This window comes from Anarhichas minor, unplaced genomic scaffold (genome assembly GCF_050575085.1).
Source record: "Anarhichas minor isolate MPS153535 unplaced genomic scaffold, ASM5057508v1 ptg000017l, whole genome shotgun sequence".
Taxonomy (NCBI): Eukaryota; Metazoa; Chordata; class Actinopteri; order Perciformes; family Anarhichadidae; genus Anarhichas; species Anarhichas minor.
In genome coordinates, this window is record NW_027466463.1 from 6,354,999 (window position 1) to 6,381,075 (window position 26,077).

General features: G+C 42.7%; 1 protein-coding gene across 4 annotated transcripts; it reads left to right on the forward strand.

Moving 5' to 3' along the window:
* The first annotated feature begins 1,803 nt into the window (after positions 1-1,803).
* Positions 1,804-20,289, forward strand: sap30bp (SAP30 binding protein). 4 transcript variants are annotated; one of them, XM_076093128.1, is made up of 10 exons: positions 1,804-1,932; positions 2,478-2,614; positions 4,535-4,579; positions 8,113-8,152; positions 14,715-14,803; positions 16,415-16,506; positions 16,720-16,832; positions 16,944-17,002; positions 17,661-17,751; positions 19,540-20,289. In XM_076093128.1, exons 1-10 carry the CDS (start codon positions 1,839-1,841, stop codon positions 19,719-19,721), a joined length of 942 nt encoding a protein of 313 aa, XP_075949243.1. In that variant the 5' UTR covers positions 1,804-1,838; the 3' UTR covers positions 19,722-20,289. The 4 variants fall into 4 exon arrangements, with proteins under 4 accessions (XP_075949243.1, XP_075949244.1, XP_075949246.1 ...); XM_076093129.1 differs by having other exon boundaries at positions 19,543-20,289; XM_076093131.1 differs by having other exon boundaries at positions 2,478-2,587.
* The last annotated feature ends 5,788 nt before the right edge of the window (positions 20,290-26,077 follow it).

Sequence of the window (26,077 nt, forward strand, 5' to 3'; positions counted from 1 at the left end):
AAAGGCTTTAGAGCTCAGACATTTTAATCAGCAGCATGTAATGTGGGTTATATAAAAGCATTGTTAGTGGCAGCTGATGGTATCCAACAACATTACCTCATCAGTCTAAAGTCCAGATTCTCCATTTGAGCTTGTATTTTGGTTTTCCCGGCGCAGTGTTTCGGAGCAGCAGACACCCACAGGGTGGCCTGAGGACTGGGTGGAATGGTTCCTGCACCGGATGCGTCAGGAGCCCTGGGCCCTGGGCGGTGCTGTGGTCATAGGAGTGTTTGTGCTGGGAACTCTGTCTCTGGTCGTCTTCGCTCTGCTGTACGGATGCTGCTGCGGCCATCAGGGAGAGAACCAGAAGAAGAAGAAGAAGGATGGGGTGATCTAGACGCTTGTGAAGAGAACTGACTCATACTGTTAAATTATCGTCGACCTGATGTAGAATTTGTCAAAATGTACCTGTCCACGTTTGTCATTTCTTTGAGATGTGGCGGAAGTGGGACCCATTTCTCTGCTGTTTTTCCATTTCTGTATTTGTGCCGGGTGACACCATAAAGAGAGTGGGATGAAATCTTCCGTCATTTAATTTCACATGAACTTAAATGTGTTGTCAGTTAGCTTCATGAACTCTTCAGCCAACAGGCTTCAGTATTATGTAGCAGCTCCAAACCATGGTAGGAAGTGATGTATCAAAATGGTCCAGATTTGAGTAAATTACATGAAACATTACTTTCCTATAGGCCCACAGTAACAGAACTTTTTGTTAAATGTATTTTTCAAATATAATTCACTGTTTGACTTGGAGCACTTGATATTAATTTACTCATAACCATTGTACAAAATAAGTGATTGTTTCATTTCATTTGTTTTTAGATTTGCCTATACAATAAATACTTGAACATAGGACAACCTTCAGAAACGTTAGAAAAAAACTCTTTTAAAATATAAAAAATAGGGACAGCAAACTGCAAAGCGTGCACCCCTCAAAAACATTAAAAAAAATATTTGTTACTTTAGTGATATTTAAAAAAGAACCGGAGAAAGCTGCATGTGAGTTGATGCATTCCCGGGAAAAGTTCAACAACCTGTCAACATCACGAACAAATACGGAAATTAGATCAACTGACAAAGAACCAGGCGATCCTGAAAGAAAAACAAAAAGGAAATTCGTGAAGTCTTGGGAGGAGTAGTGTTCCGACATCTTTGAGCTGGATGGAAAATTAAAAAGCATGAACAATCCATACACATGACATATGTGTCACATTTTCATTATTAAGCTGACGTACAACTACATAGTATCTTAATTACTCAAAATATAAGTAGACTGAAAATAGCAACTATATTTTAGTTTGGGCAACCAAAAGCGGATGCCTGGTTGCCAGCCTGCCAACTACTTTTAATAGGTAATGTTGACACCTGCAGAAAATAATGCTAATTTTAATATTAATAATAATAATATGAAAGTTGTGAGCGTATGTTTTCCTGTTAAGCTGATTCATAGGAGCTTTGGAGCTTCTGAAAAGTAGAAGTAGTTTATTCTCTTGTGTACTCTTTCAAGGGGTGGGGGTCAAAGCATTTTCCTATTTGGTTTGTTTGCGTTGGCTAATTGTAGTGTTTTGGCTTTATACGAGCAATTTATGGTCTAAAATGGAATACTTAAATGTTGCTCATTTATCAACAATATTCACAGTATTCCCCTTGTTACAGCCACAGACTGTAGGTTTTTAGCGTCGCCAAATAAACATGAGGACTACATATCCCGGTGCTACGCCGTCTCTTACGCGGTACAATGTGACTGACGTAATTACTCTGCGACCGGGGGTTTATGCGACGCATAAGGCGACACGGCAATGGCGAGCGGTAAAAAGAGCGCTCTGCTTTCCTCTTTAGCAGACTATGGAGACGATTCAGAGCCTGACTCTGACCCCGAATCAGAAGAGACAGGTACGTTATAACACATGTAATAGTTCCGTTGGTCCTATGTGGCTGTAAAACGCTGTCTATGTTGCTGTGGGAGTCTTATGTGGTCATGTGCTAGCTAACGTTAGCTTGTAGCTAACAGTGAACTTAGCTAGTTTACAGACAGAGTGTCGAATATATTCAAGATATGTTTGTGAAATAAAACCCGTTAACCTACGAAGTTAAATAATACAAAGTTATTTCAACAGGGTGTTGTTGGTTTTGTTTTGGTCTTGTTGATGTTATTACCTGGCACATAATATAGAAAAAACGTGAAGCGCTCAAGAACAACAGAGGTCTTTTGTTTTCCTGTAAAGCTACTGGTTTCACTTCTTAGCTCTAAGGGTAACAGAAGAGTGTAATGTTATGATGTGTTTGTACTAGATGTATTATATTTGGCAATGAAGTATGGCTTCGTTGTGTCTTCCTGTAGCCCTGATGCACAGCTAGCTAATGCCTCTTGTAGTGATCTGACATGTTTTCTGTGTGGTGACCCTTTTGCCTCCCTGTCTCTTGCTCTCCATCACCAGAGGCTCGTGGGAGTGGCCTGGTGTACAGCTATGGGGACGATGACCTGAACCGAACGGAGGGTGCGGAAGTGAAGGTGTCTGCAGATGAAGACAGCAGAGAGAGCCACTCGGTCAGTACCGGAGCTCAAAACATGTTTGTGAGTTGACCATTCAGTTGGATTCCACTGGTGTTTGGGTGAACGTATTAACTGGGTGTGGTGGTAGAGAATCTGATGCTTTTTGACAGTTCATTGTGAGGGGATCTAATGTTGCACACTTGAGTCTTCACTGAACTTTGGGAGGAATGAAAAACTTGAGAGGATCTCACCAATGCTCTTTGGTTTTGTTATTAGCACATCATATTCAAGATCAGACGTGTTGCACAGAATGTGTAATCATCAACTTGCAACATGTCTGTAATCGTGTAGAGTGAAGGAGATCTTGTCACATCACCCCCCTTGACGTTAAACGTTAGAATTAGTACTGCAAAGTATTTTGAAAATTAATCAGTTTGGATTTATTTGCCCACAGTAGTCTTTATCGTAAATATCTGTTATTACAGAAAACCAGGGCTGTACTGTGTTTACAATCAAGGTTATTTTATTCAACATTGAGATTTAGATGTATTATTACATTTATTAATCCATGAGAGTTAGCTCTCTAACACAAACATCACAACAGAATTCAATTAAACTTGGAAACTAATATCTTTTAAATGTTCCTACATTGAAGTGCAACCACAATTTCCAATATTTAAGATACAGTATAATCGATGATCCAAATGTAAACAAAAGGGTCACCTAACTAGAGATCTAGTTATTGTTTTTGATATTAATTACATGAATACAAAAAAACTAAATCAAGTAATCATTTAAGTCTAGTTAAAACACCAAACATTCATTGTTTACAGCTTCTTAAATCTGCTTCTCTGTGTTTATATTAACTGTAATGTGTATATCGTTGGGTTTCGGATTGTTGGGCAGACAAAACAAAACATATTTTTAATGACATCATCTTGGAAACACAGACAGTGACTATTATGACAGAGGACCTACATTTCATATCATATTTACTTGTAGATTGTAACTCTCATATCCTACTCCTGTGTGTGTTCATACTTTTAAATAGATATAGGTTAACTATAATATGGTTTATATGGGCTAAGTACCATGTGCCCTCTCTGCATCCCTGCTGAACTGATGGCTTGTACACAGAGTGGACAGAAAAGTTCAAACATCTCTGTGACGTAATGCCCTACAGTACACAGGTCTTGCAGTAAATACTGCCTTTATGTTTAAGTTTGGTTTTAGTTGTTTGTGTGTTAACTCGGTTTATTTATATCCGAGTCTGTCATGTGTCATTTGTTTTATTTGACTACATTATAAAGATGGATGTTTTGTTATTTAGTCCTTGTCATTTACATAAATGAAGAGGCAAACATATTAGAAACACAGTCAAATATATTGAATGAATCCAATACTACAACAACATGACTACCTCCTCAAAAAATAAACATGCAGTTGAACCAATGCAACTCTGACACAGTTATACAACACTGGGTGTACAAAGCACCGATCTTGTTACAGTGTCACTGTAATGCTGTTCAGAAGCTTTAATTAAAGGCGGTTTGGTATTGCACTTTCATGAAATGACTCACATGAGACAGATCAAAGCAGCAGAGGCTGAGGTATCCTGACCGTTAGTCCCAAGTATGGGTCAAACTCCAAAAACACAGGCTCCTACTGAAATGCAACTCATCACCAGCATCTGTTATTAGGCCGTCGAGTATCCCAAACACACGCTACTGTCAAACCCTTTGCATCAGCAGTTGTTTACACAGGTCTGCTGTGAGGTCTCACGTCAAAGCCAAGGTGACCGTCAAGACATCTTCAGTGTTAATGTTCAGGCTCCAGAAAGCTTCCTCCAGACCCCCAAGATATTATACAACTGACTATCATAATGTAAAATTGGTGGAATGCCCCTTTTAAGTTATTTTTCAGCAATCCAAATAAACATTTGTGCCCCCCTGTTCATTTTGATCCTTACGGTGTTAAGCTTCTGCATTTTTGTTTTTCTAGGAAATGGACGACTCCGACGAGGGGAGGGACGCAGAGGATGTTGAGGTATTTGAACACCCGCCTGGTGTGGGATTTGTGAAAGGATCCCATTTGTTTAGTGACTAACCAAAAAGGGATGGCACATTTAAAGCTGTGCTATGAGGGAGCATGCTCACCAGGTGGTGCTGTGGGCTTATGTATGTCAGATGAACGCTCCAATATAAAACGTAGGTAACACCAGGTCATGTTCTCAATGCGAGTATGAAACCTCCTCTGAAGTGAAGGGCTCATGTACTTGAACCTGCACACCATACTAACCCCACCCTCTCTCTGTGTGTGTGTGTGTGTGTGTGTGTGTGTGTGTGTGTGTGTGTGTGTGTGTGTGTGTGTGTGTGTGTGTGTGTGTGTGTGTGTGTGTGTGTGTGTGTGTGTGTGTGTGTGTGTGTGTGTGTGTGTGTGTGTGTGGGGTAAAGCCATGTGAGCTTCCTGCATGCACTGTTTGGTGCAGGTCAGTGAGAGTGAGTCACAAACCCAACAAGCGGAAACGATACAAGTCAGACGACGTCTACTCTGTGAGATAATAATTTGATAAGCTGCGGGTTTGGGAGAGTTTTGTCTCTTCATTATGCCGCCGAGATAACAGCGCTGGCAATGCACGGATTTTGTGATATTGTGACACTGTGTGTCATGATGTGATTTGACTGACACGTGTGGTGTGTATTGTAGCTCGGGCGTGCCGATATGGCAAAAATCTCCCATCTAGACATAGGTCATTTAATATCTAACGATGTATATCACGATATAGCATGTCTTCTCATTTAATCAAGAACTTTAGTCCAAAATGTTATCAATTTAGACATGATTGTGTATCACTATTTCATGCCACTGATACCGGTGATATAATAGCTTAATAATGCAAGTTTACCCTGAGAGCAGTGATGTTTCTAAGAATCTTCAGACATTGGAATGTGAACACAAATATTGAAATATTCTAAAGAAATTAAACAGAAAGCAAATAAATCCACACAACCAAAACAATGAATGAAATGGACTCCATGGCTTTGTTCATGAAGATGCCCGAGTGTTGTAACGGGAGGGGAACCCTGCTGTTTATTCTGGCAGCATGCTGGCTAATGTCTGACGTTCTTATGTCAACGCAATGGGCAATATCGAGGTCAGCAAAAGTGATCACGGTCCGATCCATATATCGTATGATAAGTCTAAAACGTAATTATCGTGACAGGCCCAATAATAATATCTTGATATATGATTTAATTTGCAGCCTGTAGCAGCAGAATAACACGATGCTGTTTAGCTTTGACTCAGATTCTGATGTATTAGTTGACAGAATGAGAGAGAATGTTTATATTAGCTCTCATTCTGTCCTCCCTCTGTATTTTCTTATCTATGTTATCTATTGGCTCTGAATGGCAGTTGGTGTGTTGATACAGTTCTGGCTAACTGCAGATAAGTAGGTCACCTCACAATACTTTGATCTCCTTTAACCAGAGCCAATGGATTCTCATGAAATCTCTGAAATGTGTCTATGGCCCTCTGCCCGGTTCCTTTGGGGAAGAGCTTTGCTGCTCATACATTATTTATGGGGTGTTGGAAGGGTTTCTGTTTGCTTGGTTATAACACTTACGTTGAGGGAATTGTCTGTGATCTCAGGGCTCTTTGTGAAGTGTTTGTCTTTTCGATGTAGTTGGGCAGCAGGGCATCATAGTGAGCACTAGGGAGGTCTCCCTTTAACCTGAGCTTCAGAGCTCCTGTGTCCATTGCCAGGCGTCGGTCCACACCTTTGATCCAGAGTGAAACATCTTTTGGATGGACTGGCATGATGTTTCTATTAGACGTTCACGATCCGAAGTAGACAATCAATTCTGATCACCGACTCTTCCTCTAGCACCACCAGCAGTTTTACATTGTTGTTTCAGAGTGAAATATCTTGACAACTCTTGGATGGATTGCTGAGGAATCAGATATTAAAGCTTTCTAGAATATAACTTTAAGGATCCCTTAACTTTTGGTATAGCGCTGTCATGCCTAGTATACGACCAAATTACTACATAACTGACCGTAACTTTACTACGTGTTTAACGTGACATCAGCATGTTGTCCCTGTGGGCGTGTTAGCATGACTTTGTTAGCATTGAACTCAAAGCTGTAGAATCATCTCGTTTGAGCAAGACGGGTTTTTATCCTGGATAAAAGTCTGAGCTACCTTTATTTATTTATTTATTTATTTATTTATTTTTAATAGAAAATAAATGGAAGCATGTGTGAGGTTCTACGTCTGCATCCGTCTACTCTTCATGTAGCACCCACTGACTAAGTCTGGGATGCTCTTATAGTTCTGTAATTAGGAAATAAGCGGTAATTCTGTGTCATAGCATGTTTAAAGGGGTACCGTTTGGCCTTAGTGTGAGTCGAGCTCAAAAATACCACATCCTACGTTTCCCATGAAGCATCATTCATTAGACCCTCACCGCCTATTAAATGCCCGCTGCTTTCAAATCCAATACAATGGCAGGAAAGCGGCAAGAAAGCGTTCTGTTGTAACTTTCTGTTTGTGCTTCCTTTGAGTTGTTTCAATAAAAGAGATTATAACCTTGATTAGTGTTATTTATTTGTATGAGGTCTTCTCAGCTCCAGTGTACAATCAAAGCTTCTTGTCTAAGTCTCAATAAAGATTTCATTTAATTTTTCAAATGTTGTCAACAATTAGGCACTCAGAAGAACAGCTAAACTCATTTGTTGTCACTGCCATCGACCGCGAACATATTCAGATCAAGATGTGCAGTTTACAGGGAAGCGAGTCGATCCTCATAACGCTGCTCTTAACTTATCCCTGACATGGGTCGGTGTTGGTTAAGGCTAAGTTTAAATTCTTTATTAAAACCCCCAGTGAATCACAGCAGGTCCAGTGCTGCGGGTTTATAGCTTAATGTGACCTCTTGACCCTCCTTCAGCTGTGGATCAGTGAACTGAAGAGTATCTTATTGGCTCGTTTTATTTTTTGGTTTGGATTTCTGCCAGCGTGCTCCGCTGTCTTTCTCTCCTCCTCCTCGTGATTTTCAGGACAATTCTTTAATGTGCCCGTGCGGTTGCTAAGTGACGACATGATGCCCGTGAATACCAGCCCTGTTCCTTTGTGCTGAACCTGTGTTTTGCCCACAGAGCTGGCACAACAGGCGGCATATTTCTGCTGTACAGGACTCCTCCTCCTCCTGCTGCCGAGCTCAGGCATTCACTGGAAGCTGCCTAGATTTACTCTTCTGGTTTCTATTACTTATTAGAAACTGTTCACCCGTTGGCTTCCATTCGGTGCAGTCTATTGCATTTAGCATCTGTGATTTGTAGGACTCAGGTACTTATGGAATGAGCTTTTGTTTCCAGTTCCACATCTTTCACAAGAACGGCCAGTTCACCTCACCAACCCACTTGTAATCCACCACTATATCCAAGCTGGGAACATGGTTTGATAATCTCTTCCACTGGTGCTGTTGATGATCACATTCTCCTTTTTCAAAGGAGATTTAAATACCCCATGTATCTCTCTTTCTCTCTTCTTCACTCTTCTTCTTTTCTTTTTACAGATCCCAGAAGTAGAAAGAAAGGACCCCAATGAGCTAGTTGGTGAGTTCACACACACACACACACACAAACACACGCATACATTTGACCAACTCCTAACCTTGCCATGTTCACACCAAACGCAGCGAATTATTCGCGCTGCCAGTCTCGCCGGGGACCATTTGTGTTCATTCGCGTGAATCGCGCTGGACGCGCTTGAGAGGGGGCGTGGCTTATCGCCCTGAAATCCGTTCAACTGTCCGACATCAACCATGGAAAAATAACCTCTATTTCTGCTTAGGCAAGGCAAGGCAAGTTTATTTGTATAGCACATTTCAACAACAAGGTAATTCAAAGTGCTTCACATAAAACCATTAAAAGCATCAAAACATAAGGCAAAAGAAAAGGAGATTTAAAAACAATTAAGAACATTCATTGAAACAATAAAAACAGTGTAAGAAATAAAATACAGTAGTAAAATGCAGAAATGCAGGAAATTGATTAATAGATTAATTGAATGTGGTTCAATTAAAGGCAGCAGCAAACAGAACAGTCTTCAATCTAGATTTAAAGGAGCTGAGGGTCTCAGCAGACCTGCAGCTTTCTGGGACTTTGTTCCAGATATGTGGAGCAGAAAAACTGAACGCTGCTTCTCCGTGTTTAGTTCTGACTCTGGGAACAGAAAGTAGACCAGTCCCAGACGACCTAAGCGGTCGGGATGGTTCATAAGGTACCAGCAGATCAGAGATGTATTTTGGCCCTAAACCATTCAGTGCTTTATAAACCAACAGCAGGATTTTAAAGTCAATTCTTTGTTTGACAGGAAGCCAGTGCAAAGACCTCAGAACTGGAGTAATGTGATCCACCCTCCTGGTCTTAGTGAGGACTCGAGCTGCAGCGTTCTGAATCAGCTGCAGCTTTCTGACAGACTTTTTACAGAGACCTGTGTAAACACCGTTACAGTAGTCCAGTCTACTGAAGATAAATGCATGGACAAGTTTTTCCAAATCCTGTTGAGACATAAGTCCTCTAATCCTTGATATATTCTTCAGGTGATAGTAGGCTGATTTTGTAATTGTCTTGATTTGGCTGTTCAGGTTGAGGTCTGAATCCATAACTACACCCAGATTTCTGGCTTGGTTTGTGGGTTTTAACATCAGTGATTGAAGCTGAGCGGTGATTTTCAATCGTTCGTCCTTGGTACCAAAAACAATTACTTCGGTTTTATCTTTGTTTAATTGAAGAAAATTCTGGCACATCCAGTTGTTGATTTGTTCAATGCAGTTACCCAGCCCTTGTATGGGATTATAGTCCCCTAGTGACATAGTTATGTAGATTTGTGTGTCGTCTGCATAGTTATGATAACACACTTTGTTGTTTTCCATAATCTGAGCTAGTGGAAGCATGTAGATGTTGAAAAGAAGAGGCCCCAGTATTGAACCTTGGGGAACACCACATGTCATTTTAGTCAGCTCTGATGTGTAATTAGCTACAGACACAAAGTATTCTCGGTCCTTCAAGTAGGATTCAAACCAGTTAAGTGCTGTGCCAGAAAGTCCCACCCAGATTTTTAGTCTTTCTAGGAGTATGGCATGGTCGACCGTGTCGAATGCAGCACTGACATCCAGTAATACTAAGACTGAACTTCTGCCATTGTCTGTGTTTAAGTGGATGTCGTTGAAAACCTTAACAAGAGCAGTTTCAGTACTGTGGTGCTGTCGAAAGCCTGACTGGAAGACATCAAAGCAGTTATTTACGGCCAAGAATTTGTTCAGCTGTTGGAAAACCGCTTTTTCAATTATTTTACTTAAAAATGGGAGGTTTGATATTGGCCTATAATTTTTCATTGTTGCGGAGTCTAAACTAGCCTTCTTTAGGAGTGGTTTAATAACTGCAGTTTTTAGGGCTTGTGGGAAGACACCTGAGAGAAGGGATGTGTTTACAATTTGTAAAAGATCAGTGGTCATGCAGTTTGAAATATTTTTGAAAAAGTGTGTGCTTAGTACGTGTTGCGGAAGTCCCAGATATCGCAGGAAACTAAACGCCGTCATGTCTGGTTCATAACATTGTCCAGAGGAGCTCCGTGGATTTTATCGAAGTGTATTCACTGTCTAGCAAGCCACACGTCGGCTGTTTACTACAGCTGTATGAACCCAAAATAAACAGATTTAGCTGTGCTTTAACTGCAATAAACCGACAAAAAGGGACTCCGAAATAACTACGTAATGATGCCAATTTGTGAAAAAACTGAATTCATGTTTTGTTAGTTCTCTCCGCAAGACGACGAGCAAATAACTTTTTTAATACTCTCCTAAAAAGGCCTCAGAAGGTATTAAAAGTCTTTAAGTATTATATATAATGTTAAAACAAGTGTTCGTATTGCCTCTTGCCTGCCATAGGCAGTAATGTAAAGCCCGGGATACATGTGGCGACTTTTACCGTCCTAGTAAAATACGAGGCCACTTTAAAGGGTGCAGAGGCAGGTTGCTCCTGATGTTGCTTAGCTGATCGTACAGTTGAGGCCATGCGTTCATTGCCCGCTTCACAGAAATACAGACATGTGTCCGGCCCCGAAGGTATCGCATGTTTGTGTGTCTGATTGCGGGCTGTCAGGAGGTGTTGCACACCAATTAACTAAATAATACTAAAATGTATTATTTCAACAGTGGATTGTGAAGGCAGCATTAAACCGGTAACACTGTTACTACTGCTAGCTGCTTTCCCCCGGGGTCACATTCACTTCATGAATTCTATGATTAAGAATTATTACTGCTGGAAAGTTCTGTACAATATGACATAATAATAAATAATTCTAGGCCCCTACTGATTTTCCATCATACTTTATTATATTTTGCCAGTATCATCCTGAAACTTTTGCATTCTATATGGTAATAAAAAAGTGTTGAACAGTGCTAAATTTAACTTTGAACGCCCTGCAGAAACATTGTATTCATTTGCAGCAGAAAATAGTCCCAATAAATGCCCTGTTTACTCTTGTTTTAGTGAAGTTTACAGTGTTTACAGTGCCCAGCTGTTTTAGGAAATGACTGAGCCTTTAGTCATTGATGACAATAAGAACCACACAGAATGACGCCCGCTTCTGGATCGGTATGCATGTATAATAATACAGACGTAGTGCACGCCGTAAGAACCAGACTTTTACATTTTATTGTGCCAGTTGGGTGTTGGTGCACTGAACGCATGAATCACTAACTAAACCCGGGTGAGTTATCAAAGCCTCTTTGTCCACTGACTGACAGATGGGTTATGACCCACGGTTAGTGAGTAATGGCTGACCTGTACAGGTGTGTTCAGTGGGCATCAGATCAGACAGGATATGAGTGATACAGGGAGCAGCTTTTCACTCACCGGTCCGAGAAAAGCCACGAACGGCCCACACTGCTGTTTGTTTATACGAGCCCGGAGCTAGATGCACAGATTACACAACGCTGCACTCATCCTCATCCGTCATGTCACTGCAAAATAACACCAGACAACTAAATATGTAACGATGTGTTGCAATGAGGGTGGAGACCTGATTAGAATAATCAAAATAATATGACTGCTGATTGAACCCCATAGAGAAATGGTTTTATTTTGAAAGGGAATGCCTGAATTAATCCAAGTAGGAGATGATTAATGCAACTAGTTTGTTCTAAAACTGCACAAAAGGGGAGATTATCACAGCTTTTTGCATTCTTGAGCGCTGCTGGTGTGTTCTAAAAGTGTACCTTAGTAAGAAGCCTTCCTCTTGGACTCCCGACACGCTCCCAGCTGGTGGGACGGCAGTAGCCGAGTGAACTTGGTGGCTTCTGCCCATGGATCATCACCACTTCCACTCCTCCGGTGTGTTGCAGCCATAAAAAGAAGTCTCGTAGGAAAAGGGGAAACGCTCCGGAGCAATTTTTAGTTTTCAAACGGCCACCATTGGCTGTGACTCCCGGCCCAGACACTTCACATTACTGCAGCGCAGCTTGGCTCCTCTGTGTCGTCTGTCAGTAAATGTCACAGTGGGTCTGGCAAAAGGCCTCCCGTCAGCAGGCTGAAGACGGCTCTTTGTCCGTTCACTGAAGACATTGTCCGTCTGTCCCAAAAGAGCCCTCGGGGCACAAGCTGTGACTTTCTGTCAGTTTTTTTTCGCGAGGACAGATGGCGATTCTGTTGCAGGGTCATAATCTTTTCTCTGTCTGTTTATTGCTCTGTGTCTCCACGTCCTTCCTGTCAGCTCTGCTGTTACATGAGGACGTTCCTCTCACACTGATCCGAATTATAAACGGGGATGTTTATCGCACACGAGCTGTGATTTATTCACACTTCCTTTGCTACTGTGGAGGCCCCAGAGTTTATTCTGGTGTTTAAATTAGAGTTTGTCCATGAAGGCTCTAAAATGATCCACTAAATCTCCTGATGTCTAGAGCAGATTAGCGGGCTTCAACAATGCTGAGCCGCCTGTTGCAGCTACAGTGTGTAATTGTCTGTGAGAGAGTTAGCTGAAATACCAAGCTCACACCTAATGCCTCTGACTCACCAGACTTGCCTCGTCAAGCTTTTTATCATTGGAGGCCGCAGTATATTCTGTGCTTTAAAATATGGGTTCTTTAAACTACTTAGATGCACGGAACCATTTATCTTCATGATTTTGCTGTCAAAAAATGTGTGCGAACCTACATACATACATACATACATACATACATGCATGCCAAGCATGCATGCATGCTTGGCATGACTTGATGGGACTCGCCAACAAAGGCAACGCCCTGCTCCTCGCAAACCATAGCCATACCAGCTGTGAAGCTAATGGAAGAGGGTGCTCCTCCATGACCTTTCCAGACATAGTAAAAGAAAGGTCAGGGCGGCAGGTCGTGTGGATCTGTGGTCCCACACACGGTCAGAGGACCGAGGGGAAAGATACCGAAGGGAGGGACTGCTGGAAAGAGAGCGTCGGTGTGGGACGGCGCCCCTGAGGACCAGCAGTGTTTATGTCAGCGGACAGATTGTAGCCAGCACAGAGAGACGGACTGCAGTCCGTCAACCGTAGCAAAAGTGCCAACGCAGTTTAAAGACATTGTCAGTGGGTAGAGCTGGGTAACTTTTAAAATTGTAACGATATCTTTCTTTGTTTTCTACCAAATCCTTTTCTACAAATCAGCCAAATTTCTCCATTATTGCTGAAACACAAGTAGCCGTACAACTTGAGCGGGAACTATCTGATCAACGAAGTAAACGCCATTACTAATTTGTCCAGACATTCGATGACGGCCTTCGGTGCGTGACAGTTTGGCGAAACTCGTGTCATGTAATTGACAATATTAGCTTCTTACAGATATGTCATATCTGCGTATATGTCTGCTGATAAGATGCGTTTACGGTCATTTTGAAAGTCCGTAGTGTTTATTTTTAGCTATGCTATCTCAGCAGCTGTTGGATTTTGTGTGGCAAATACCTGCAGAACCAATGACATCCCCATCAGCCTCAGCTGCACTTTGCCTTTAGTGCTGACGTGCAAAAAGTAGAGCGCTAACATGCTAAGCTAAGATGTTTAATTGGTAAACGCTAACTTCTAGGCATCAGCATGTTAGCGTTAGCGTGAGCGAGATCTATGGGACATATTTATTAATAGTGCGTTCTGTATACACTGTAGTTTAATAGGGGACCCCTCGGGGCATGCTGGGTACTGCTCGCTCGCTACGATGTTAGCTGTTACACCGTGTAGGCATGTTTTGAACGGGCGCTAAAATAGTTCTTATTAAAAGGCCAATTTTACAGGCTCCTATTACATTTTCTTTGTTTATGTAAGAAAATGTATCAAAATTCTCAATTATTGATATCAGTATCAGTATTGTTCATCCCCAAACAAGAAAACACCTCCTGGACACCTCACAGCCAGCTTGCTGATACTCCACTTAAAGTGTAAGAGTACGTGACTGGAATGTTCCTCTTGTGTTTTTTATAATAAAGTGTTCAGCAAGGCTAAGCTAAAAGACAGAAAATGATGTACTTGCGGCAAGTTTCGACTTGTTGACGATCCGCGCAGAACATCAGCAGGGCCAAGCTCCTGCGTTAAAACACACACAGCACGCAGCTTGTAGCACTTATTCAGAGCGTGATTGATGGCTGCTGAACGACTGTGAAGACTCTGTGTCTGATTGGGATGTAGGGTGACACTGAAGAATGCCTGGCCCGCAGTCAGAGAAAGCAGAGTGAGGCAAGTCGAGCAGGGAGAGCAAAACAAGAGACTGGTCCAGAGGGGAGGAGGGAGGAAAGCCTCCCTTCTCCTCACAAGCCCAAACAACTGCCACTCCCTGGCCACGAACGTTCACTCCTCATACCCTGCCCTAAAAGAACCACTGACATACACACAGGATTATAATGAACAGCAAGGATGCTCAGGAATTCCTCAAGCAGTGTTTGCTTATCGCACAGTGAAAACCCTTGTTTGATTAACTTGAGTTTGCTCTCCAGTGCACATCCCCCCCCACCCCCACCGTCTGTTAATTCAAACACTAAAACAGTTTCACTTTGTTTAAGCACAACAACGGCTTCTTATTCGGCGCGTGGAGGGGAAATCCGCCGAGGTGAGAACGCACAAGTGCTCATGTTTTGTGTTTCTGTCTCTTCTTGCCAGCTCTGTTCTCAGAGAAGGTGAGGAACATGTCACCCAACGAGATCCGGATCCCCCCCGAGCCCCCTGGACGCTGCTCGAGCCAACTACAGGTAAACACGCCTCCGCTGTTGCTATGGTCACTCAAGCACTGCCAAACGCTTTTTTTCTTCTCTTGAACACACTACGCTGCCGTCTCCTGCGAGCAGCTTTTTATATCCACCACTAAAGGCCACAGTTGTGTCTGCTAATCAGACCAGAGGAGAGAGGGGCGTGTGAATGTAGCCGGGGTTTGTGGGTTTTCACTGCGAGCTTGCTGGAATAGTCCCCGTGCCCAGTGTTGTGTTTTAACATGTCTGTAGGCTTGTTGTGTGTGCTGGAGAAACACTTTGCAGTTAGTAAATTCATACTACCGAAGACACTCTCCCCTTTTGGAGTCCGCACAAGGTTTAGAGTTTGGAGTTCGCGGTCACGAGTTAAAGTTTAGAGCGTTTGAGTCTTCTTGGCGTCGACGCACTCAAAATAACCTGTTCTCCAAGTGAGAAATTTAGAAGTTTCCCCTCGCCTCCCTCCGGGGGTTAGAAATGCATTCTGGTAGCTACATAAATTCTGACTCTCCCCCTGTAATTACAGCAGCACACGGTGTCATCTTCTGTCAATTAAAGCGTCGCCCAGCGCTGCTCTCTTTCGGTGTGTCTCGCTGCAGCCAAGTTTGTTCTTCTCCCGAGGAGCGGAGGCAGGTCAGGACACACTGCTGACTTAGTAAGCGCACAGCTCGGCAAGATCCCCGCCGGGGCCGACACTCCCCCGCCTATCAGATGAGCAACTAATGATTCACCTTCACCTGAACAGCCTGGATATCCCTGCCCCGAGGGCACGGGGGAACGGAGGCATGCTTCGAATAGGTTTCTTGAGGTTTATTCCACCTTTCTGCATGAATCATCGCTTCATGCATCAAGATTCATGCATCGCATCGATTTTTGTCCTCGTCTCTCATTAGACAATGATAGCATAGTAAAGTACAATATCAGTAAATAATGACTGAGTTTGAGGAAAGTCGGACAGCTTGTGTTGTTGTCGTCGTCTCCCCTCCCACCGCTGTTTAAATGCACAGACTAACCGGAGCTCAAGCTTAGTGACCACGAAATAAAACCGTAGATCTGACTGAGATCTGTTTCTTTTGACGCTCGTGAAGAGAAAGAGGCAGAATATTTCTCACTGAAGCTTTGAAGCCCCAATAATGGTGACGGTACCTTAAGATGACCAAATCATAGTGGTGGCAAATTAGAAAAATACTCCTATCTATTATTTTGTAACATCCTCATTTGGTTTAAAATGTAATTTATCATTCAGCCGATCAGAAAACGCTCATTAAAGAAGACAATGGCGAAGCAGTAATAAGCGTCTCCTTTGAGCAGCATTCCCGTCTTCCATCTTGTTCCATGTTGGCCCTCATTTATCACTGTTGGTGCCCCGGCCACACCTGCCAGCTCCTTGTGGCTCAGTGGAATGTGGTTGTCAAATATTTCTCCAAAGGTATCAGAAACCTTCCACACACTAGCTCCATTCACACTGACCCTCGCTCCAGCTCGAGCTGATCACATCTAGTTTTGTTTATCCGGTGACACTGACACTGGTAGAGTGTGGAGGAAGCTGTTGATGACGACCCGCTGTCTGCTCACGCCCTTTGCTGATCTGTTTGTTTTTTGTTTTTTTTGCAACAGGACAAGATCCACAAGCTGTACGAGAGGAAGCTCCATGGAGATTTTGACACAAACAACCACATCCAGAAAAAGAAAGAATTTAGAAACCCGAGGTACGCAGCGCAGCTGAAGTACACACCCAAACCAACACACACATCCAAACACGCATCCAAACCAAGACACACACACACGGAATGCTACGTACACGTGATGCCAGAAACACTTTCTGGTGTAAACACTTAACAAGCTCCCTCATTGTCTCCACCTGCAACACAACAATGTACCACAAAGTGTCTTATCAGCTTTTATCTTTGTTTGTGTTTTAGCATTTACGAGAAGCTCATCCAGTTCTGCAGCATAGATGAACTGGGAACGAACTACCCGAAAGATATGTTTGATCCTCACGGCTGGTCAGAGGACTCTTACTACGAAGCTCTAGGTGAGCTGCTTTTACTTTTACTTCTTCCTCGCAGCTCCATGTGAACACAACTCGACAAACAAGCGTGTGTGTGTGTCTGTGTCTGTGTCTGTCTCTGTCTTATCCTTCCAGCCAAAGCCCAGAAAGTGGAGATGGACAAACTGGAGAAAGCCAAGAAGGAGCGGACCAAGGTGAGTCTGACTATCAGAACAAAACAAAAAATAGCTGTCAGATCTCTTCTCTGTTGCGTCACGGGCAAGTCTCCACCAGCTGCACTTAATTCCTACCTAACGTTCTCCATCAGACCCACGCAGAAAACTGCATTGCCAAGTTCAGCTCTCGTCGCTGCAGCTCAGGCCCAACCCGGTACAGCTTTACAGCCGAGCCGTGCCCATGCCTGTTTTTCACTGTTTTTCTGTACGAATGCACTTCCAAAAAAACACCTGAGTGTGTCTTTCTTTGCCAGCTATTTTTGCTTTATGGTAGTTACGCTGAATAATCACTCCGAGGTGATACACACTGCTACGATCAGCAGCATCATTCCAGCACCTGCGCCTTAGTTTAGAGACTGGACTTGAATGAACATGTACCCTACAGGAGCTGCTTCATTGTGCAGGCTACAGAGGAGCGAGATTTTGTGTGAGAATGACACGGAGACGGAGGGAATGAGTCATTTCACGCCCCCCCCCCCCCCCCCCCTCGTTTGCAAACGGTGTCGCTGATGATGTGCCCCTTGAGTTGACAAGCAGCAATAGGTTGTGGTTGTTGGTTAAAAAAAAAAAAAAAAGTCACACATCCAGCAGCGCCAGTAATTAAATCAGCGGCCTAACGTTCTGTGCGTTTTCACAGATTGAGTTTGTCACAGGGACTAAGAAGGGCACCAACCCCTCCAGCACAGCAGCCTCCACCACCAGCAGCACCGCCACCACCACGGCCTCAGGTAAACATCCGCCATGACCGCAGCGCCTCGCGGATTATGCTCCTTCCAGAAGTGCACCGTGCTACATAAACGTCCCGGCAATTGTGTCACACGACCAAGTGGTTTTTAAAATCTGCCGGCAAAACTATTCGGAACAAAATGAGCTTCGTCTGCCGTTTTCGTAGCTTCCTCTTGAATGCGTGCTGACAATCTGGCACTCGGGCGCTGGTCATCCCGAACACAGCAAAATAAGAAAATACAGGCAGGGTGCAGGCACTTCTAGTGGGTCTTAAGTGATGATTAAGAGGGATTCTTTTTGTATGAGTTTATACATTTTTTAAGGAAAATTCTATTCTGCCTTAATGCCAAGGCTATTTGATATTGTGTATAATTTATATAAATATCACTTGTGCATTGCAACTCTCTCCACAATAATCCTGCCACAATTAAATAGTCTTTATAACGAAACCATTTTTTTTATTGTCATATACATATACACATACACGAAATTTGACCACTGCATTTGACCCATCCCTGTATATAGGGAGCAGTGGGCTGCCAATGACAGGCGCCTGGGGAGCCGGGGGTTCAGTGTCTTGCTCAGGGACACTTCGACACATGACACGTCCCAGTCGAGGATCAAACCGTTGACCCTGCGGTTACCAGACAACCCTCTTAACGCAACATTTAGGGAACAGAGACCTATGTTTGAATGTCAGAAAGCAATTACTCATACAGAAAGATGAAGTCATGTTACTTAAGGCCCTGTGGAGTTAAGTTGATTTTATTAAAAATTTAAATAATAATAGTTGTACATTGTTTAACAGCATGTTTGCTAGCTAGCAGTCTTATTCACGCTGCCTTGGTTGGTGCATTGCTACGTTTCTTACCCCTATTGACCCTTCGCTGATCTCCGTTCCCCCCGCTACCGCTCCGTCAAGCTGTCAGAGCTACCTTGGAGCCCACACTGTCACGAACTGCACTCCCTGAATATATATGATCTCATTCATGAAAAAACAAAAAAGCAATTTCGGAGAGAAGCAGACAGAAGGGTTTGAAAGATATATCGAGGATGTCAAACGTATTCATCAGCAAATCAAGTTAAAACGATAAAGATAGGAGCTAAAGCTACAGATCACCGTGTAAAAGTGAACCTCCACATCACCTGGAGATCCAGACAGAAGAAAACAAAATGAAGGAACAACACTGTTTCTGTAAAGCGGAATAGATCTTATTTCACTGTTACAATCATTAAAAAGCTAAAGCAGTATGTGTAGACATTCAGTATACCATCAGTAGCTAGCATAGCATAGAAGTGCTAACGCTAGTTAAAGATGTGCTAACATACTCTGCTAATGTTAGCTCCACAGGTTTTTACCTGTTTTAGAAACTTCCAAACTGTCCGGGTAACGAGTATCACTATTACACGACGTTAAGCAGCAGAAAATCTGAGGCCGTTGCATGAGAGCCTATGGAGCAGAGCCGGATAGATGTCGGACCCTGGTTTGAGCTGGCCGATATTACGCTATGATTGGCCAGTCTGTGTTCGAGGGGCGGGACTTAGCGAAGGGTCAATTCCGCTACCGTCAGCGGAGTAGCCTGGAAGCTGACGTCAGGACTGGCTCGCGCATGTCTGCACAAACTAAACTAAACACACTGCTCCATAGCGCTACTAGTGGTCAAAACTCCACTGGGTACCTTTACCTGAAGTGATACCGGGCCTTTCCTCGGCATCGTGCCGTGCAGCTCGTCCTGTGCAGCTGGCGGTTTTAAATCCTGAGCTCACGTCCCCGTGTTTCCTCTCCTCAGCAGAGGCCCAGAAGAGGAAAAGCAAGTGGGACTCTGCAATCCCTGTGACCCTGGCCCAGCCCACCCTCATCACCACCACGGCGACCCTGCCTGCCGTCGTCTCCGTGACGACCACCGCCAGCGGCACCAAGACCACGGTCATCTCTGCGGTGGGCACCATCCTAAAGAAGGCAAAGCAGTGATCTGTCTGTGTTTGTGTTAGTCTATAAGAGTGACAGGAAGCTGCAAGACCTGTGTTGTCCTGCGCTCATTACGTATGTGGAAGGAAGCAGAGAGAGAGCTCAAATGAACTCGTGGACTCTTACAACCAACGTACAAATCCCCTCTGCTACACGTGGACTGATCTAAAGACGTCACTGCCGTCTATCTCTGGGATTGTATCTGCACTATTGCCTCATGAAGCCAAATTTGCAGTTTGCTGAAAATACTCAATAGATCCTCTGAAAACCTGTGGTGTGGTGCATGCAGATCTCATGCTTATAAAACATTCATTATGTTTTTTTCTATATGTGTTTGCATAAGAAGGTCCCAAACAGACCTGGTAGAAATATCTGTAAACGTGTCCATAGTTTTGCTGCAGTATTTCTATGCATCCCGCAGCAGTTATGTGTTCTAGGTCGATATGTGCATCAGCTTTTTTGTTTTTTTCCATCATTGGCAAATTGACCGACTATAAAGTAAGATATTTTTTACACTTGTACATATGTATTGATGATAAGAGGAATAAATGGATCAGATGTTGTCTTTTCAGTTGGATTATTGTCTGTTTTTTCTTGTCATTTCTAACTGTTTACGACCAGCACACCGAAGTGACTTTATCTGAAAGGTGAAGCGCATGGAACCGCTATTCAGGCCAGATGAGGACCTAAAAGCTTCTGTTGTCTCCCTGTTCCAGCAAAGCTTTACACGGGATGAAGACTGCAGGCAGACTGAAGAATCTCTCCGGCTCTCAAAAACACACACACACACACACACCATTTGTCTTTCCCCTCAGGGAATGCATGTGTGCTCCAGGTGGAGTTTTGACTTGTGCTCTTCCTCACCTCAGTCTCCACATATGGAGGGGGAGGGGGGGGCAGTAAGAGGTCAGAGTACTTCTGAAGCACCACTCCAGGGTTAAAGTCTACAGTGTGAGCAGGCCAAAGTTCCCCATTGAGTTATTTCAAACTTCAAGCTTTTCCCACTTGATTACCGTTACAAGCCGCAAATATTTTTTCATGACCTTTTCACTCTGTAAGATAGGGAATGTGGGTGCAGTCTTTTGACTAAACACCAAAAAAATATGCAAAGATGTGCTCAAATTGTTTGTTTGCCCATGTTGTTGTTTCTTAACATGTTTCTGCAGAGCCCGGAATTAAAATACAGCACTGAGAAAAATGCAGTGTCTCTTCAACACATCGTCTGGTATGTTATGGTTGGATGACAGCCACATTTGCAGAATAAAGACTCCCAGCTGGATTGATTAAGGAGAGAAAATACAACGCGAGTCAGAGTGTGCAACCTGGGGATGGTTCCCTCACAGGAATTACATTTGTGATTGATTATTGAAAGTGAATCACGACACACATGCATAGAATTGCCTTTCTCACAAACCACTACATTTAAAAAAAGTAACTTTTATAGTGAACTGGTGTTCTCGATGTATTAACGCCTGGCTGGTTGCATTAATGTGGAGTTATGAAAGTATTCACGATAAATACATTCATGCTGATGTAGAAACTACTGCATATAATTCTGTATGCTATTCATGTTTTAATTCAGGTGTTTGGTATTTTTAAGCCACTTTATAAAAATGTATCTGCAAATTTCCTTTTCTCCACAAAGTGAAGTGGATTAGTTTCAGTATAAATATGTTATTTTTACACTATAAGGTACCATAAAGAGTGTAAACTCAATGCTGTGTGCAACAGCTACACAGGATGTCCTTGAAGGAATGCTATCGGGATGATTCACCGTTATGAAATCCGCAACACTGTGTTTGTGTCTTAAGTTCCTGTGAGCGCGCGCACGCCTTGCAGGTGAGCCCACGAGACACACCCAATTGTACAATTTGTACTGAACAGGTCTCAACGTTCCCCTCAACCAGCTCTCCATCCATCCGCTGTCGTCACGCAGATTTGACTCAGGTGTGAGGTACACAAGACTAATTAGAAATATGAGCAACATATGAGGATTCAATCCCAGTCCGTGGTTTTGTTTAACCCTCCAACTCGATAAAAACATGAACGTTTTGTTTTCTTTATCGGTCTTCATTACATTTACATATCATGTAGCATCGATAGCATAGCAAATATGTTAGCTACCCTATATTATGCTACTATGGTATGTTCATGGGGTTGTAATAATTATCATACGCAACTACACAAACACTTTGCATTGTCCATTTGGGACATTGTTTGCTATCATATACAACTTTAGTTTGCACATTACCTTTTTTCCGTGTAAAATACTCACGTTAGTCGTGTTTTCATCATTATTCTGAGTCGCAACACCGTCTGAAAGTTTCACTGTTTTTCACCCTGAAATGTCGGTGTTCCTCTGTGTTGTAACACATTTATTGGGGGGGTTCACTGAATGACCTCACTGGTCCAAAGAAGTGCCGTTTTTGTCATGTAAATTGGTGGAGTTGGCCGCGGACTGGACTCAGTTTGAAGTGAACTAAATGGGAGCTGAGAGTGGGATTTCACTTTGTATCCACAAACTTCTACAATTCTTCTTCTTTTCTTTTGTTTTTTTGGATTCTCATGGTTTCCCAACAGAATGCGTGTCGACGGTCCTTTGAGCTGATGAGGTCCGGTTCACCTCGGCACCACCTCGTTCACAGTAAGTGACGTCTTGATCAGCAGGTTCACTGGACGGATAAAAGCTCAGATGGTCAATGAACGACTTCATTTCATTAATAAAGTTTATCTTGAGTGTAGACAAGAACAGTTAGGTGAGTAAAAACTGAATCTTTTAATTTAGGTGATTTGGTACTGTAATGATTTAAATGAAAGAGATCACTGTGGCCTCGTGTTGGCTCTCTGGGGATTCTTAACACTACGGATGTCCCAGATTGTAAAATTAATTTATAAGAAAAAAGGTTGCTATATGGTTGAGGTTGGAAATAAAACTTGGATATTTACAGCAGTCACAGCTTTCATATTGAAACAAAAAGCCAGTGAATTCACATTGTTCAACGTTTCACCATTGAAACATGTCATCAATATTGTCTCAATGTGCGGATTTAATATTTTAGATTAAATGAGGACTGGGAAATAGACATTTTAGGGATGTGTGTGAATCAGTATTGAAATTACATAATGCTTATTCTTCATTAAACATAACAAGCACTTTCAATTTGGTTTCAACGTTGGGCATCGATGTCAATATACAACGTATCCTCATCCTCATACAATGGTATTATGTCTTACGAAAGGTTACTTTTCATGTTTCATGTCTCTTATAAAAGTCCAGCAACACGATCCATTAGAACGCCTCTGCAAGCCCCTGCAGTGCAGAACCTGTTGTTCAGGCAACACAACTACTTGGTTATGTTAAAATAAGTCTACATCGACGGGACACCAACAACCGTCTCCTGGGTGAAAGTCCTGTGTTTGCTTGACCCGTTCACCCATGCCGACTTTCTCGCCCTTTATATTACGTTGCCTCATATGTAGGTTATAGACAAATTACATTGCATAACTTTTTGTAAGTTTAAGTGTAAAATAGTGAATGATTACAGCCTGTAATGTTACAGTAATTTACTGTTGATTCAATCATATTTTGCTTTCTGGGGTAGGAACTCCTGTGTTATGATGCATTTTATATCATTATAAGTACAAGAGATTCTATTTCCCACATTTGCAATAGACATACCATGTAATATGTGGCACATATGTCCCATATTGCTCACACTAACTGCTGGGAGTCATTATGTTTACTGAAAGCAAAAATGATGAAGTAGGTGGGCCACTCCCTTCGGCGGCTCCTTCAACAAGTGAAAGAGCTGTTTAGACTGGCATCACTGCCAAAGTGTCAGCCAAGAAAGCAAGAGGAGGGGTGTGTGTGTGTGTGTGGGGGGGGGGGGGGGGGGTTGTCTCTGCAGAGGTTTTGTTCTCCCCCCCCTCCTCGAGAGAAGTTAGCCATTGTATCAAACCAGATCTGGTTGCTAGGAGCTTGACTGTGTATGTCCCCGTTGGGGTTGCCCAGTGTGGTAAGTACAGTGAAGAGGGAAAAGGTTGTTTTCTCCTCTGAGTCATGTTAACTCCTCAAATCCCAGATTAGAGTCCCAGATTCACCATGGTTACGGATCAGAGTCTGTGTGAGTCCAGTTGCGAGGTGTGTGATGGGTGCAGTGCGGCGGTTGAGAATAACCTTTTAACACCTGATGTGTGGTCTGCTGGAGACGAGAGGAAAGGCCTTCACAGAGAAATAAACGCTCACACTGGAACTAACCCCTAACCCCTAACCCCTAACCCTACTGCTTACTTCCAAGATTGCAACACAAAGAAATTATCAAACAACCAAAATAGATTAAGGGTTTAGTTCCAGGAAAAGGATTAAAAGAAGGCGATTACCAACAACGAACAACGGGCAAAATAAATATAGATCGGTCGGGTCATTATTACTGATTACCTAAACCAAAAAAAGACCAAAAGTATAACGCCTTGCCCCATGTGTTCAACTTGTAAATGTTTGTGCTAAGTTGATTAGATGCAACGTAATTAAGGAATATGTACCATGTGACCAGCACAATATCAACTTCAATAAGAAGGATTAATTATAAGGAGTTAAAACTTGTTTTGGTGCTCTAATTACTACCTGTGTTGTATCATCCACACGTTTTCTATAATCAATGCACTAAACCAATTTAAAACAGGTCTGATTCCATCAGTGGGCGGTGAAGAAATGTACATCTGTGTGTCATCTGCATAGAGGTGAGTATGAGCTGAGTGGACCTCCAGGAGGAGCTTTCACAATAGCAGTTATCAATGCCAGAGGGAAATCGCAAAATGATTCACCAACCAGGCTCGGTTTAGACATATGTCATTAAGAGGAATGTGGCTCGTCAAAAATGGCTTTGAATAAAAAGGGCGATGTTAAAGGTTTAGAGTTTAAATTTAGGAAATATCTCTTTAGGATTGGTATCATTTGAACGATAGGGTGTATAAAGTATCTAACTTTGATAGTTACATTCTAACCATGACCACGGTCTTTCCCTAACACTATTTGCCCAACCCCAGGGGTGGAGAGTAACTATACATTTACTCAAGTTCTGTACTTAAGTACATTTTTAGGTACTGGAGTATTTCCATTTCCTGCTACTTTATACTTCTACGCTACATCATAGAGGGAAATATTGTACTTTAACCCTACGACATTTATTTTATAACTTTAATTACTAGTTACTCTCCAGATTCAGATTAAAAATACAAAATATTATCAAAATACTAATCAACAAATAAACGATTATGTAATTATATCAATAAGACTTTATTGATCCCCGGGTGGATATATAATTTAAATTAGCCAGCTGTAATATCGAATATTAAAGCGTAAAGTGAAGTAGTACATTAGACATTGATATTTATAATCCAATGATATAATATGGGCTATTCAACAAAATGAGTACTTCTACTTTTGATACTTCTAGTATGTTTTAATTTTATTACTTTGATTTTTTTAAATTTTAAATGCCGGACTTTTACTTGTAACAGAGTAGTTTTACATTGTGACATTACTTTACTTAAGTCAAATATCTGAGTCCTTCTTCCGCCACTTCCTAAACCCAACCCAACCGTAACCATATGACCGGTGTATCAGTGTATACGGTCATATCACACTGATACACTGACAGAAGACTGACCACCAGAAGCATTCACTCATCGGTCGGTTAGTGAGGGAATAGTAAATGAGCTGTTTCGCTGTAAAGGACGGAGGACTTGTTGGAGGGTAAACCTGTGGTCCTTTAGTTGGTGGACGGTCTCTATATCATGTGCACTCTAGCCTTGTAAGCTTGTAAGTGGCTTTACTTCAAAGAAAAGGGAGAAAAGATACGTGGCAATCATGATGTTCAAACTCAAATATTTGACAAGCAGAAAATGTGCCCGTCGGTGCGAGCGCGCGATTGTGTAAATGCAGGAGTCACGGAGCCGTTTCCCGTAGCCTGCAGGCAGTGTTCTGCTCTGTGTGCCACTCCCAAGAGCCTGGGAGGAGGCCATGAAGGAAGCCATGGAAGGAGGGGCCTGCCTGCCCAGCCTCAAGCCCACACAGGTGAACTCCTGTTGGGGTGGAATGCAGAAGGGAGGGGGGCCTTGACACACAGAGGTGTGGAGCTTTTTTAACTTCTAGCAGGGCGGGGGAGAGATAGAGGTACAGGAAGGGAGTTAACCCTCCGTCACAGCCGCTCACCTGGATAAAGTAGGGAGAGTGTGTGTGTGTGTGGGTGTGCGGGTGTGTGTGTGTGTGTGCAGAAGCTAAAGTAGGGATACAATCACAGCACGCAGTCATTTTCACTCGGTTGCTCTGGGTCTCACTGTCTCTCATATCTCTCTCC